The 14,807-nt window shown below is 49.5% G+C and overlaps 1 protein-coding gene across 7 annotated transcripts in view; it reads right to left on the minus strand.

Moving 5' to 3' along the window:
• PLEKHA2 (pleckstrin homology domain containing A2) overlaps positions 1-14,807 on the minus strand; it is a 71,002-nt gene that overhangs the window by 41,116 nt on the left and 15,079 nt on the right. For 5 of the 7 annotated variants that reach the window (XM_029226537.1, XM_029226533.1, XM_029226539.1 and 2 more), the window contains exon 2: positions 4,179-4,342. In XM_029226537.1, coding sequence (XP_029082370.1) covers positions 4,179-4,319 — 141 coding nt within the window. In that variant the 5' untranslated portion in view covers positions 4,320-4,342. Of the gene's footprint in view, positions 1-4,178; positions 4,343-5,106; positions 5,202-5,691; positions 7,873-13,546; positions 13,804-14,807 lie in introns of those variants that run through there. The other 2 variants (XM_029226535.1, XM_029226536.1) reach the window with 2 other exon arrangements.

Here is a 14,807-nt window from a genome sequence, read left to right on the forward strand (position 1 = left end):
TTATCCATTCTCTATATAAAAGCTTTCATCTGCTAATCCCAAACTCCCACTCCATCCCTCCCCTGCCCCCCTCCCCCCTCAGCAACCACTAGCACTGTAGTTTTATGTGTGCTGTTTTCACCTCCCCAACTAAACCTGAAGCTTCCTGGTGAATTCCCCTCCATACCATCTCCAGGACCCTGCACAGGACGGACCACACATATCCGCTGGAGGAAAGAGGCAGACAATGAGGCGTGCAGATGCTGAAGTCAGACAGACCTGGCTCCAGGGCCCGCTCGGCATTTACCACCTGCATGGCCTTGAACAAAGCCGCTGACCATCTCTGCACCTTGCAGAGAAAGTGAGAGTCCCCGCGCCCCAGGATTACTGGGAGGACCTAATGAGATAACACATGCCAAGCATTCCGCACAATGGCTGGTATATGGCAACCGCTCAGTAAGTATAACCTGCAGTTAGTAATACTAGTAGCAGTGGTAGTAAAAACAGGCTCCCAAGCACCGACTTCCAAGTGGTTTAAACAGGCAAAGGTCAAAGACCTGAGTTCAGAAAGAATCCTGCTTATTAATGCCTATTAAATACCTAAACTGTTCTATCAGGTGTCTCCTTTTCCTTAGAAACTTAAGATGTTCAGTAACTACACACAGTCCCCAATGTCCTTCTCCACAGGGAAAGGCCAAACCCCTCCACCCCAGTTTGCTTTTCTGGGTCACCTCCCATCCATCTCCTCCTGACTCCTGGCTCCCTGCTTCTCCCCACTCTGCAGAGCTTGCATTGGGTATAGACTCCATCCCCAGTCCCAGGAGAGCAGTGCTGGACACTTTGCATTTCACAGAGGCGTCCCTTCTGATAGCCTCATTCGTTCATTCAATGAGCTCACATTTATCAAATGCTGGACACTTGGATCAAAAGCCAGACGACCACCTGCCCTCTAGAGGACCTCCCAGCCCTGAGAGTCCCCCAGCTTCTCTTTCTTAATCACAGACTCACCTTTGAGAGCTCTCCTTCCTCCCAAGCAGCGTTAGGATGACTGTCTCATTCTCAGCAATAAGAGCAGGCGAGCTGGATTCAGACGGCCAGGGTTAGAATACTGGCTCAGTCACGTTCTTATGACAAAACCATGGGCAAATTTCTTTCCCTCTCTGCTTCACCCACCTCACCTTTAGAATGAGGATAATGATGCCTACCAACTAGACCTGTCGGAATGAAATGAAAACCCAATGAGCCTATATGGGATAAGAACCTAAAACAAGAGTGGATATATGCATATGTATAACTGATTCACTTTGCTGTACACCTGAAACTAACACAACATCGTAAATCAACTATATTCCATAAAAATAAATAAATAAAAATATAAGAGAGTGAGATAATAAAAACATTTTTCTAAATGTTTTATTTAGAAAAAGTCTTAAAGTTAGACTAATTGCTTTTTTAAAATAAATTTATTTATTTATTTAATTTTGGCTGCGTTGGGTCTTCGTTGATGCACGTGGGCTTCCCCCGGTTGTGGTGAACGGGGACCACTCTTCGTTTCAGTGCACGGACTTCCCATTGCGGTGGCTTCTCTTGTTTCGGAGCACGGGCTCTAGGCGCATGGGCTTCAGTAGTTGTGGCACACGGGCTCAGTAGTTGTGGCTCGCGGGCTCTAGAGCGCAGGCTCAGTAGTTGTGGCGCACGGGCTTAGCTGCTCCGCGGCATGTGGGATCTTCCCGGACCAGGGATTGAACCCGTGTCCCCTGCATTGGCAGGCGGATTCTTAAGCACTGTGCCACCAGGGAAGTCCCAAATTAGAGTAACTGTATCCAAAATGCCTACCAACTGTTATGCAATAAAATCATTTATATACTCAAAAAAAAAACCCAATGAAGTCTTTAGAACAGCGCGTGGCACGTATTAATAAATGCTCACTGATACCATTTTACAACTTACAAAAAAGATCTACCCTTTAGTTGGAACGGCTGTTTGGCGTTAACACAACAAAGTGCTAAGCTAACCACTGAAGAAGAAGTAGTAAAATGTTCTCAACTATTGCTATGTCACAGCAAGACTCTCCTTTTTTAGGCATCTGCCAAGCCAACTAAAACCTCTGCTTCCAGGGAAAATGTAAAGAATCTCGAGCAGGGACCACAAGTTCTATTTGTAACTTAAACTCAAAGAAGGCTCTAGAACAAAGAGCATCCTGACAGCTCAGGGGGCAGAGAGGTGCAGGAGGCTGCCCTGGGCAGGGTGCGACCTGCCGCAGAGGCTGACCCCAGAGACCCCTGCAAGGCGGCCTGAGGCACAGCGCCCGAGGGAAGTGCAGGTTCTGGAACCAAGGAACAGTCAAATCAGAGGGCAGGACACAGCAAGGGAAATCCCGAGCACTGCCAACAGTTGAGACTCGAGACGGTGGCAGTGTGGTCCTGGGTGATCCATCGCCAACAGCAAGACTCTCAGCCTGTGGCCCAGGGCGTAAAGGAGGGTCCAGTCTCAGGGGGAGGGAGCTGGCAACAGCTGGGCAGGATTCCCCAAGCATGTGAATTTCCGATAACAACAGTCCAGGCAGGAAGCATGGCACTAAGCAGGTAAATCAGGACAAAAATCCATTCGAAACACCTGAGCTAATAAGGCAGGTGAGCAGGAGAAGGGACACAAAGGGAGAAAAGGGAAAAGAGGAGACCCAGAGACCCCAGCCTGGGGCTCAGCCCTGGCCCATCAGAAGCCAAGTGTACTGGCAACAAAGACTTGATTCCAATCCCTCCAACGGTGGGAAGGCAGCACCTTAAATGCTACTTCCTTTCATAGTAGATGTGTTGGCCCAGCTGTGGGCACCTGTGCGAGCAATGGAGGGAAAATGATGTAGCAGAGCCCAAAGGCAAACCCAAGACCAAAACATGGTAAGAGGCGAGCATTCCAGGTACGTCAAGGATGGGAGGGTCTGTGTGTAGGTTTCACTCTGCACGCTCAACACGTTAAATGAGAGTAGCCCACAGAAGGGTTTACCAGGGATGTGGGGTGAAACATGGGGCTTCTACTTAGGGTTAAGTCTTTCCCAGAGAAGGTGATTAGTGGCAGTGACTTGAGTACATTGTCTGTATTTATAGCATTTTCTCTCAGCCGTCAAATCCGGAGGACAAATGCCAAAGGCCTCTAGAGGGTGAGTACCCGAATTTTTTCCACTTCACCTCTTAAAGCAAAACCCCTCCCCTAACATTCAGACTCTCCTCTGCCCAAGTCTCTGAACGAGAGCCAGCTCTCAGCCCACACCCCTTCCCGCCCCAACAGGGCCGTGACCCACGACCTTGCTGGGTCCACAGGCCACGCCAGGCCTTGGGGCGGGAAGGGGTGTGGGACCCACCAGACTGCTCCAGGGCAGCAGGAAGGGAAGACTGAACAACACTCAGAGCGCCAGAGATCCCAAATCAGGAGCAGAGCAACTTTTTCCCAGACTGGTGATGACTCAAGGGATTCCCGGGCACAGCAGTAAAGCCTCAGGGGCCGTCTTCGTGCCTGATGCCCCAGAACGCTAAGCGAGTCACCCCGTTCTGCCGCGTCCTTGCCAAAGTCAACTCCAATGTGAGCCTCAGTTTCTCATCTGTCACAAACTGGGTGGCCCCCAAAGTCACCTCCCACCCAGGATCCTATGACTCCCTGAGCAGGAGACCAAACAGGTCCAACCTTTGTCCAGTTCAGGGAACCAGGTCAGTTCTCTGCTGGGCAGGAGCCCCAGACTGGAAGAGCAGGAGTGGTCACAAGGCTGCACTCCTGACACAGGTAAGAGGAAGGAAGCCATGCCTCAGAGCCTGCATCCAGCCCAGCCGGCCTCTGCCGGACTTTTGCAAGGGTTAAATTCCTAGGCCTGAGAAAAGGCACCAGATCCCCAGGGGCAGGAGAGAGATGAGCTTCCTCCTCCTCCAGCTAAGGTCTGGGATGGTTTCCTGTGCATGTGGGTATGCGTGCATGCGTGTGTGTATGCATGTGTGTGTGTGTGTGTATGCGTGTGTGTGTGTGTGTGTGTGTGTGTGTGTGTGTGTGTGTGTGTGAACGCGCGCGCGCGCCTTTGTGGGGTTTTTCCCTCCCTCCTGACCAGCAGGTGGGGCTGCCCATGACAGAGGGAGCCCCTGAGGCTAACCCTGTGTGCATCCCCCCAGCAACGATGGGCAGCCGGCCACCCTGCCCCTCCCCATACCACCTCTCACCTGGGGGTTGTCCATGTACCAGAGAAGGCAGTTGGCCTGCGTGTCCAGAATAAAGTACCTCCGCAGAAACTTGCCGCTGTTCTCATTCTCCTCGATGTCCAGAAACCCACAGATTCGGTTCTGCCGATCCACATAAGGCATTCCTGGGCTCTGCTCACATTACCCTGTGTGGCAGGAGGGAGAGAGGGGCCATGAGAAGGAGAGTAAAGCGGGTGCCTCACTCTGGCCTGACGCCCCTCTGCCAGAAGGGAGGCTGCCACCCTCTCGCACTGGTGGCCTTCCCCAGGGCCCCAGATGTCCCACCCCAACCAGACCCTGGAAACTTCTGTCAGCTCTGTTCCATGAACAGTCACCAAAATCCATTAATTCAACTAACGTTCCTGAGGCTCCACTACGTGCCAAGCAGAGTGCTAGGCAACTTTACACGCATGGAAGATGTGAGTCTAGACTCTGGGTCAGGGGCCTGGGTTCAAATCCCAGTTCTAGTCACTTACTGATGTTTGTGTGACCACAAACTGTTTAATCTTTCCATGCCTCAGTTTCTGCATCGGTAAAATGGGGATAATAATAGGACCCACACCAGATTTTGGCGAGAATTAAGTACGTGACAGGCAAAGCATTCATAAACACTAGGTATTGTTATCACTCTTCAGAAAAGCCTTGTAAAGTAGGTTATAACCCAATTTATATGTAAAGAAACTATTGCAGAAAGGATTTAAGCTCCCGTGCAAACACCTGGATAAACTCTGCCGAGAATTCAGGTGTGAAGAGCAGCCCCTCCAGCTCCATGAAGGTACCAAGGAATCAAATCCGAGGGGTTCCTGGGGCAGGGCCACACCCCTCAGCCCCAGGATCACTTCCTTCACTTTGCCATTTCCCAGAAGCCACTTGTAATCGAAGGAATGAGGGAGCAGAAGAAAGCCCAAACCTGAACACTTTCCTGATTGCAGAAGAGGGTCCGGCGATTTGAGACATTCCGCACCCTCAGACAGGCCTCCCCTCTCCTGGCTCCCTTCCGTCTGTCTGAAGAGCCAAAGGAAAAGGCAGGAGCTCTGTTCTCCTCCCCAAGAGGAAAAGCACCCTCCAACAGGCAGCTACACCCCACCTGGACGCACAAGGCACTGCAGAAGTGCGACACGGTGCCCAAGGGTTAGAAAACCCCACGAGACAGTCAGAACTTCAAGGACAGACGCCACCCACCCCACCCACCCCTGGTCCTGCTTGGCTCCAACAAAGCAAAAATTCACTGTGACCCAAGCCCGCCATGGCCCTGAGCCTATGACTAAGCACAGCTGAGAGACAGCTGGCTTCGGGCCGTGCCCTGCACCATGACCCTGGGTGAGCCCCTGAGCTACCAAGATGCCACGCCCGCAGGCTTCCTGGCCAGGAGGAAAGTCCCACATGCAGAGACACACATTCCCACAAGACGAGGCGAATTCTAAGGATGTGGATGGTGGCGGGGCCTTGCGGTGCTGAGACGCTGCCCCAAGAAAAAAATACCCTGCTCACACACCAGGATGCCAGGAAACAGTGAATCCCTTGATTCCAGGTAAGGTCAGGCAGAATCCCAACGGGGCAGATGACTCAGTCAGGAGGGAGACGGGTCAGGGGATCCCGCGGCGACTCGCTGGGCAATGATGGGAGACAAAAAGGAAAGCACGCAGGGAAACAGGACACAGATGAAACAGCACAGCTAGAAAGGAGTAAAAGAGGAGGAGAGAAAAGGAGAAAAAGTGGAAAGAGGAGGTTTAGAAAGAGGGCAGAGGAAAACGAAGTAGCAGCACAGTGAGAGAGGAGGACCCGAGGGTGAGGGCCAGGAGGGAGACACCCCGCACGCAGTGCATCACGTGGTCAGAGGTCCCTGTGGCCAGATCCCCAGCTTCTCAGTACCTCCCCAAACTAAGCCTCCATCCCAGCTCCCGTCTCACCACTGGCCAAAGTGAGTTCAGGAAAGGGAGAGAGATGGGTCCAAGCCAACGGGTAGGGTCAAAAATGGGGAGGGAGAGGCCCAGCGCTGGTTGGGGAGGAAGCGGATCCCTGAGAAAGGATGCAGCTTCCCCCAGGGAATCAGGGGAAATCAGGAGTCCCAGGCAGAAAGGCTGGGTCAGCCCTGCATTGAGGGTGCACCCAACCCCCAAGAAAACTCAGCAAATTCCCCTGATGCCAGCGCAGCCACAGAGACAGACGTTCCGGGGGATTCAGCGCTGTCGCCACCCGGGACATCCCTAAGGGGAAGGGTATAAACTGCAGTGGATAACAAAGCCAACCGTCTCTGGGTGCAGCCAGTAAGCACAGCACCCGACTTCACGCTGCCTTTCCAATGTCCCCTCTTCAGCCCAAGGGGCCTGTCTTTTTCTCAAGTCAGAGGCCAGAGAAGCCACTGTTTCCACAATCCTCCAACAGTCTACTCTTGTAGAGGGGGCTTCCCACTTGCATGGTGGGAGAGGACCCTCAGGGACCCAAAGGAAAGATGATAAAAAGAAGAAATCTGGGTACACATCTCCTGACTGTGGTTCTAGCCCAGAAAAAAAAAAGCTGCCCTGATGTCCCGAGAAGCAGCTGAGTCACAGCGCTCATCAGCATGCGGGAGGTGGGTGGGGGCTGGATGGGCGGCAGGAGAACCAAGCATCACACGGGAAGTGTGGTTAGAACGAACAAGCCCACCCCCACAGAAGCGACAAACCCAAAGGTGGCGCAGACACACAAACCTGAAGTCCCGAGCCCGGCCCTCTGACAGTGCATCCTCATCCCGTGGGTGCATCCCTTGTCCCAGCAGCTGCTGGTACAGAGGGCCAGCCGCCACCGGCCCCCAATCCCCTCTCCCTGCTTCTTCAACCTGCCCCCCAGCATCGTCCAAGTCTCCGCTGGCTCCTCCCCTTTTTCCCGGAGAGGCTCCTCGGACGGGATTAACTCTGCCACCACCACCCCAGCCCTGAAAACCAGGCAGGGAGGGGAGAAGAGGAAGTGCCAGCAACCGATCCATAAGGGGGAGGACACCCTGATGCACATACACATACTGTCTATCACCTCTTCGAAATGTCCCTTCCAACTTGCGTGACACTCCTCGGTTATACAGTTCTAGCCTGCCTTTTAAACTTTAAAATCACTTGTTATCTTAAATTTCATTTTAACCGAGTTCCCCAGTGTAAAAATACTGGGGGGAGGGTGACACTGGGTGATGCGCCCCAGGAGTTGCCCCATGCCCACCCCCACCGTATCCTGGGTCCCTCAACTGGACAGTGACTCTCGGCCCATCTCCTGGGGCAGCGTGCAAAGTGTTCTGGCTGTGTCAGAGCACCGGACAGTACTCTCTCAGGCCAGCCCCTCCACCTTCGCTCTAATTCCGTAACGAGACCACCCAGCGAGGAGCTCCTAGGCCATCACAACACACGGACAAGAAAGAGCACAGACTCTGTGCCCAGCAAGGGACCTCGGCCCACCGCACTCAGCACCCTGTCTTTCCAAAGCACGCCAATCTCCCCAGTGTTTTCCATTTCTAGTGCAAAATTCACAATATAACAATGCTAGCATTAAAAAAAAAATCACTCTAGGGTTTCCCTGGTGGCGCAGTGGTTGAAAGTCCACCTGCCGATGCAGGGGACACGGGTTCGTGCCCTGGTCCAGGAAGATCCCACATGCTGCGGAGCGGTTGGGCCCGTGAGCCATGGCCGCTAAGCCTGTGCGTCTGGAGCCTGTGCTCCGCAACGGGAGAGGCCACGGCAGTGAGAGGCCCGCATACCACTAAAAAAAAAAAAAAAAAAATCACTCTAGCCAACTGTTTTCACTTTTGCATGCTTTTTCATGCTTCTGTCCACATAAGCAACCTTCTTAAAACTTTAAATTATACCGTAAACATGTTCCATGTTGCTACACAGTCTTTATAATCAGTGTTTTTAAAGGTTGCATAACATCACTGGACTGGATTTACTATAATTTACTTAAACCATTTCTCCATGATTAGACAGTTAGATGATATCCAATTTTTCTAATGCTAAAATTCATCTTTTTATACTTTTTTCTTCTTTTACACATGGATACAGCATAAATTCCAAGTAGTAATAAGACTAGATCATAGGTTATGAACTTTTATAACTCTTGAGACTTATTACAAAATTGCTTTCTAAAAGTATTTCATCTGTTTACACTGCAGCCAGCAATATATTGTTACCATTGCTATAATCTTACATACATTGAATGTTCTCATTATTTTAAACTGTGGCTAGTTTAAACATATAATGACGTCCAGTGAGGCAGAACATTTTTTCATGTTTGTTTCCTGCTTCACATTCCTTCCTAGACTTTGTTAAATGCAAATCAAAATTATGTGTGGGGCTTCCCTGGTGGCGCAGTGGTTGAGAGTCCGCCTGCCGATGCAGGGGACACGGGTTCGTGCCCCGGTCCGGGAAGATCCCACTATGCCACAGAGCGGCTGGGCCCGTGAGCCATGGCCGCTGAGCCTGCGCATCTAGAGCCTGTGCTCCGCGACGGGAGAGGCCACAACAGTGAGAGGCCCACGTACACCAAAAAAAAAATTATGTGTGCACACAATCAATTTCTCTCTCTCTCTCTCTCCCTCTCCCTCCCTCCCTCTCTCCTTTTCTCTCTCTCTCTTCATAAACACACACCCCCCAAACAAAACCAAAACATAATCTCAATAATTCAAATAAGTAAATAATGTACCTTAATGAAAAGTAAAATAGAAAAGCAGCAAGTTTTACACCATCTAGATTTCCTTAGTACATAAGTTGCTAAGTATGTGCTGCAAATGAAAATATGTTAAATATTTAATTGATAGTAAAAGTGAAACTTTCCTTTTTGGCCACGAGGCTTGCAGGATCTTAGCTCCACCACCAGGGAGGGATCAAACCCAGGCCCCCTGCAGTGGAAGCACAGAGTCCTAACCACGGGACCCCCAGGGAATTCCCAAAAGTGAAACTTTTAGAAAGAAAGGGACTTTGCATGGAGTTACCCATTGATCAGCAGCAGAAAATGGGTTAAATGTCAACTAACCCGAGATTCCTGGCCAACACCTGCCCGCTGACGAGATGAAGCTCATGAGAAAAGAATCAATGGCTGCCCACCATCGAATGAGATGAGGGCACAGGGCAACATCCCCGTCCCAAATATCTCCTCTACTGCCCATTCCAGTGCCTTAGCCTCCATCATTGGAGGAGATTCAAGCCAAGAATAAAATTCTCCCCTAGGAATTGAGACAACTGACATCTTTATCAGGCTCATTAATATACAAGAGACAACTTGGGACCAAGACCCTAAGAAAATAAAACATGTCCCAATGGGAGACTGAGGCATTAGCAGGGAAGAAAAGTAAGAAGGCTGTCTCCTGAAGACACTTCTTAGGGTTCTTATACACCCGGGACAGTAGTATGAAGCTTTCCGGAAAGCAATTTGGCGGTATGGAACTAGAGAGCTAAAAATGTTCCTATCCTTTGACCCAGAAATTCTACTTCTAGAATTCCATCCAAGTAAATAAACAAAGATGCAAATACAGATTAAAATAAAACGATGGCAACTGCAACAGAATTTATAATGACACAAAGTTGGAAATGCCCTGAATGTCCAAATGATTAGGGAATAATAAATAAATGATAGGACATTCACATAAGGAAATGTTGCACAATCTTTAAATAGCTATGTTTTCAAGTACTTTTAAATGAATTAGGGAAAAACTCCCCCAAAGTTTTTTAAAGATACAATAATATGATTTAGAATATGATCCCAGTCCTCTAAGTGTTATTTTTATATTTCTATATTTGGATAGAAAAAGACTGACATCCAGGCACCAAAATATTAGCAGTTATTATCTATGGGTCACAGGCGAATTTTATCTACATCTATATTTTTTTCCATATTTTCCAAATTTTCTACAGGAAATGTATGTTACTTTATTTAGCAGGAGGGAAAGCTATTTAACTCCACACACACCCCCATCCCCAGCGTACAAGTTTTGAAGCTGAGAATAAATTTCTCAATTCTCCAGAGTCCATAAACAAGCAAAACCTTGCCTAAATTATAGCGCTCTTGGGACTTCTTAGTGTTTCAAAGTCTTAAATCTAATAAAGCCATGTTCCACCCATCAGAATTGCCCAAAAGATAGGTACCTACCCAGAGGGCTTTGGCACCCTCCAATCTAGTTGGGTTTCTTACTTCCTACTGCAGCCTCCCCTAAGAGAGGCTCTTTCTTTCCTCTGTGGGTTTGGTTGCTTGCTCTCTGGTCTTCATAAGAGGAGCCCCTGTCCTGGGGGTCAACTGAAGATTCACACGCAAGTCAGTGCCTCCTTCCCTCTGCTGTCACAGAGCCTGCAGCACAGCATGCCCAGAAGCACGGATTCTGACAAAGACCCCCCCAGTGGAATTTTCCTTCTTGAAACTTGGGAGATGGGACTGACGTCTTTAAGTTAAATGTCTAGATAGATGAATGAAAAGATGGATAAATAGGTTTTTTTTTTTTTTTTTTTTAAAGAAAAGCTGAAGAGCTATTAAGTCATGAAAGCTCTGGCTTACTGTACTGGACGTCTTATTTGTAAGATCTCTAATGTGGCTTGAAGATACAGGAAAAAATAGAGTGAAATAAGGGAGATTCATCTGCCTGATCGTCCCGATACTTCTGAGGTAAATACAAACGAAAGAAAGTGGTAACAGAGATAAAGCCTTAAATGGTATTGGCCCCAGGATGAAATAATCCACTATAATCTCCGGTAGTTCAAAACTCAAAAAAAATGAATCCATTTTTAAATTTGGTTATTTTTCTTTCATGTTACTTGGCGTTGGTAGGAAAGGGAATTTCAGGGATTTTGCTCCAGAAAAAAGTCAGGAAGGCGTTTCTTAACATAGGGGGGCGGGCAGGGATGCAGTGAAAACGTCTGCTATCTTGTCATCCTCGAGGGTAGAAGCTGGGGACAGTAGCATCAGTGGTAAGTGAGAGGGATACCAACGGGAAATTGCTAAATTTCTACAGGAGAAAGTTAATCGGGAAATGACATCAGAGGTCTCAGAGAGGACCGTAACAAGCAGACAGGAACTGGGGTGTGGAGGTTAGAAAACGTATGGGCCATGCGAACAGAGAGTTCGCCTATGTTTCTATCTCCCACCTACAGAAGGGTGCACTGCGGAGGGCCCACGAATGCCCAGGGCCCAGTAAAAACACAAGAATGACAACAACAAAACACAAGCGTGGCTATTTCAGAACACAGCTCTGAGACTGGGCCAAAGACTCTAACTTCCAAAATGTGGGAACATCTATTTCCTACCGTTATAACATCATTGCATTCTGAAGCTGTCATAAGAGCACATTCCAAATAGTCTGAGGCCGGAGAATAATGTGAGAGAGAAGAGAATGTACTGAGAACACATTCCCAGCGGAAGAGCAGGCTGAGGAATGCAGACATCCACAGGAATGGGGAGGGTAAGAGAAGGTGCCCGACGTCCCCTGGACCCAAGAACTCTCAATGGAGGGCAAGAGACACTCGAGGAATTTTTTAAGGGAAAAAAATACTGGGGAAACGGCAGGAACGACTGACTACTGATACCACTCCAACAAAGATGCCAAAAACAGCAAAATGTTTTAAACACTCCTGACCTCTCTGAACAGCAGCCTCATCTATGTTCAGAGAAAATGTGGTTGTTAGAGCTGGTATGAAACAAAGGCCTGCCCTTGACTCAAGGCTCCTGAGACCACCTCCCCCCAGAGAGTTCACCAGCACAGGGACCAGCCCCAGGGGTTATAAATAGCCTATAAAAACTGAGATCTCCCACTTTCAGAATCCAGTTACTAGGCTCTGCGATTCAGTTTCACTGTAGGCCTTCTTACTGGTAACAGCACAGGAGCTTCATCTTCATTTAAAAGTTGGACCTTCTCACCCACTAAAACCTGGGCAGTAGGAGAAGGAAAAGAAAGCATCCTTATTTCTCCTACGTACTAGCCTCTTGCAAAGTGCTGGGGGGAAAGTCTAAAGGGCCTAAGCCTGCCTGTCTAAAGGCACTGTGCTCTCGTCTCTGGATGTAGGGACGGAGGAGGGGCCAGGTGTGGCACAGAGCACGTGCAGGTGACAAGGATGGGTCTGAGAGCGTCTGACAAAACTCTTGCAAGAACGTGACCATTGAAGAGGGCGAGCTGATTTCAGTGACCCACCGCTGTGCTGGAGTGAAGTGAAAGAGCATGGGTTTTAGAGTCAGACAGACTCTACTAAACTCTTCAGGGCCTATTTCCTCATCTGCAAAATGGAGAGAATCGCTGTACCTACTTCAAAGGCTGCTGTGTGCATTAAACAAAATAATGTGTGAAAAGTGCTTAAGAGGAGGTCTGGCAAAGACTAAGCACTGTGTAACTGTTGTTGTTGAGATGTGTGCGTGTGTAGTGCCTAACAAGTAGTACATGACCCCCACCGCTAGGTAAAACAGGGCAGGCAGCTGCCAGGCCGTCTCCACCCCTCAAATATCAATAAGTAAATCCCGCTGGGAAGGCAGTGACACTGGAATCCCTCACAAGGAAAGGCATAAGCTGCCCTTACTCTTCCGTCTACTCCAAGAACCATCATATTTCTCGAAAATTCTCCAAAAGGTTAAAAAAAAAACAGTCCAAGAGATCCACCGACTCCATCTCGGCCAGGCCACCCTGAAAGTTAACAGAACCAGGCGGGCGATCAGATGCCAAGGAAGGGTCTCTGGAGCCACCTCCTGCTTGGCCCGTGGGAGAATCACAGCAGCAGAGATCCGCTCCGCAAATGGATGGCCAAAAGGGAGTCCTAGCTGATGGGAGGGCGAGCCCTTGCCTTTGCACTTTAACCCCAGTGTTTCTCAGGGAGAAGGGGACCTCCCTTTTTATCTCAGCTGGCCGGGCAGAAAGGCAGCCCAAGGTTCGGAGTAAAGGTCAACGGGGCCTTCCAATTACTGTCCCACTACAGCAACCACAGACCTGTGCAGAACGGGAAGCAAGGGACCCCATCCCTCCCACCCCCCAGCCGCCCTATCTCCCTGCCCTGGCCAATTCCCTGGCTCGATGATGGGCTTACAGGCAGGGGCTAGGATTCTGCTCTTGCCATAGACTGTCACACTATAATATTTGCTCTGCTTCCTTCCTTTCCAAAGCCTAACAGATTGGATTGCCGGAGTCCTCTCCAGCTCACTAAGACACGTGGAAAACTGAAAGTAAGGCAGCGGTGGGAAGAGGGAAGAGGCCGAGCAGTGCAACGCCCCAGCACCCAGATCATCTTTTCCAAGCTCCACGACTATCTCGGCCAAAATAACTACTTACTACAGTTTCAGGGAAACAGAAGAAATATTTACTGCACTGGGGCCACAGCAAGATCTAATTTGAGGCGTTCCAGCCTTTTAACAGGGGCATCACCCACCTGCCCACCTGCCCCATGAAGAAGACCGGAGATCAATGAAGCGCCAGCTGGATGCACATCCGGAGATCGAGGCCCTGCTGCTCCCGGCTCCCTAGTGATCCAGCACTTTCGGCAAATACCAGGCAAGCCAGCAGGAGGGCTGCTCGGAGGGGCGTGGCTGGCTGATGGGGCTGATGATTCTCCCTTCCCATTTTTGCAGAATCTCTCCATAAGTAGGCACCGACCAAAATCTGCATGTCTCCAGGATTTATTTTAACCTCGGGGGAAAACACCGAGCTGAATTACAGTTCAGCTCACTACGATGACACGATGGGATTTGCAGGCCCTACTTCCTTACACAGAAGAGAGAAGCAAGCACCAACGACAGGGGAAAAGAAGCACTGCAAACTCTCCACCAAAGGGCAGGTGGTTCCCCAATCCATACCTAGGTGATTACCCATCTGTGAAGTGAGCGAGGCTCCCATCAGTAGGAGTGCCATAGGCACTTTGTCAAAAGCGGGGCTTACAAGGAGGGCAAAGGATACTTAGGTCCAAAGGCAACACCCAAGGGAAGCCCTCATGAACCAGCTCAAACGAGCTTGAGGCACCACCACATTGCTCTCTTCTCTTCCACTTGGATAGGGGCCAACAATTCACGCGCTTGCAGTCACTCACTCATCCATTCAAGAAACGTTTACTTAGCACCTAGTAGATGTCACACACCAGGCTGGCCACAGAGTCTAGACTGCAAGCTATGGCAAAAGTCACCTGCGTTCAAGTGGCACACGATGGTGAAGGCTAATATATGAAAGGATGAGAAGGCTTTTAAAGCTTCCTCTGGCTTCTCAAAGCATGCTGGATCGCTATTTTAGCAATCTGCATTGTGTCCTAGGCCCTGGTGTACCGCCTGTGTCCTCCATCAGATGGTAAGCTCCCTGAAGACAGAGGCTACATTTTGTTCATCACTGCCTTTCGTGTCTTAATTACCCAATAAATGTCAGCTGAATGCAACTGAAATAGAAAACAAACACTTCGATTCTTTCAAGATCTTTGGCTTTACTGTTTCTGAAGGCTTTGCCACCAAACAAAGAAAAATGATGAAGCTCCAGAAAGGAGGAAAAAGGGGATTGACTTAGATATATTAAGAAAACAGAAGTACAATTTTGGAACTTCAGCCCAAGTGCAACCACCACTCAGCGGACCGAGATGCCTCGGGGGTGTCACCGCTGGCGTCCCGGTAGAATGCCTGTCCCCTCCCCTTCTCTGCGGGTTACTCTCCTCT

The sequence above is a fragment of the Monodon monoceros genome, unplaced genomic scaffold (assembly GCF_005190385.1).
Source record: "Monodon monoceros isolate NGI ecotype Baffin Bay Population unplaced genomic scaffold, NGI_Narwhal_1 Super_Scaffold_17, whole genome shotgun sequence".
NCBI lineage: Eukaryota > Metazoa > Chordata > Mammalia > Artiodactyla > Monodontidae > Monodon > Monodon monoceros.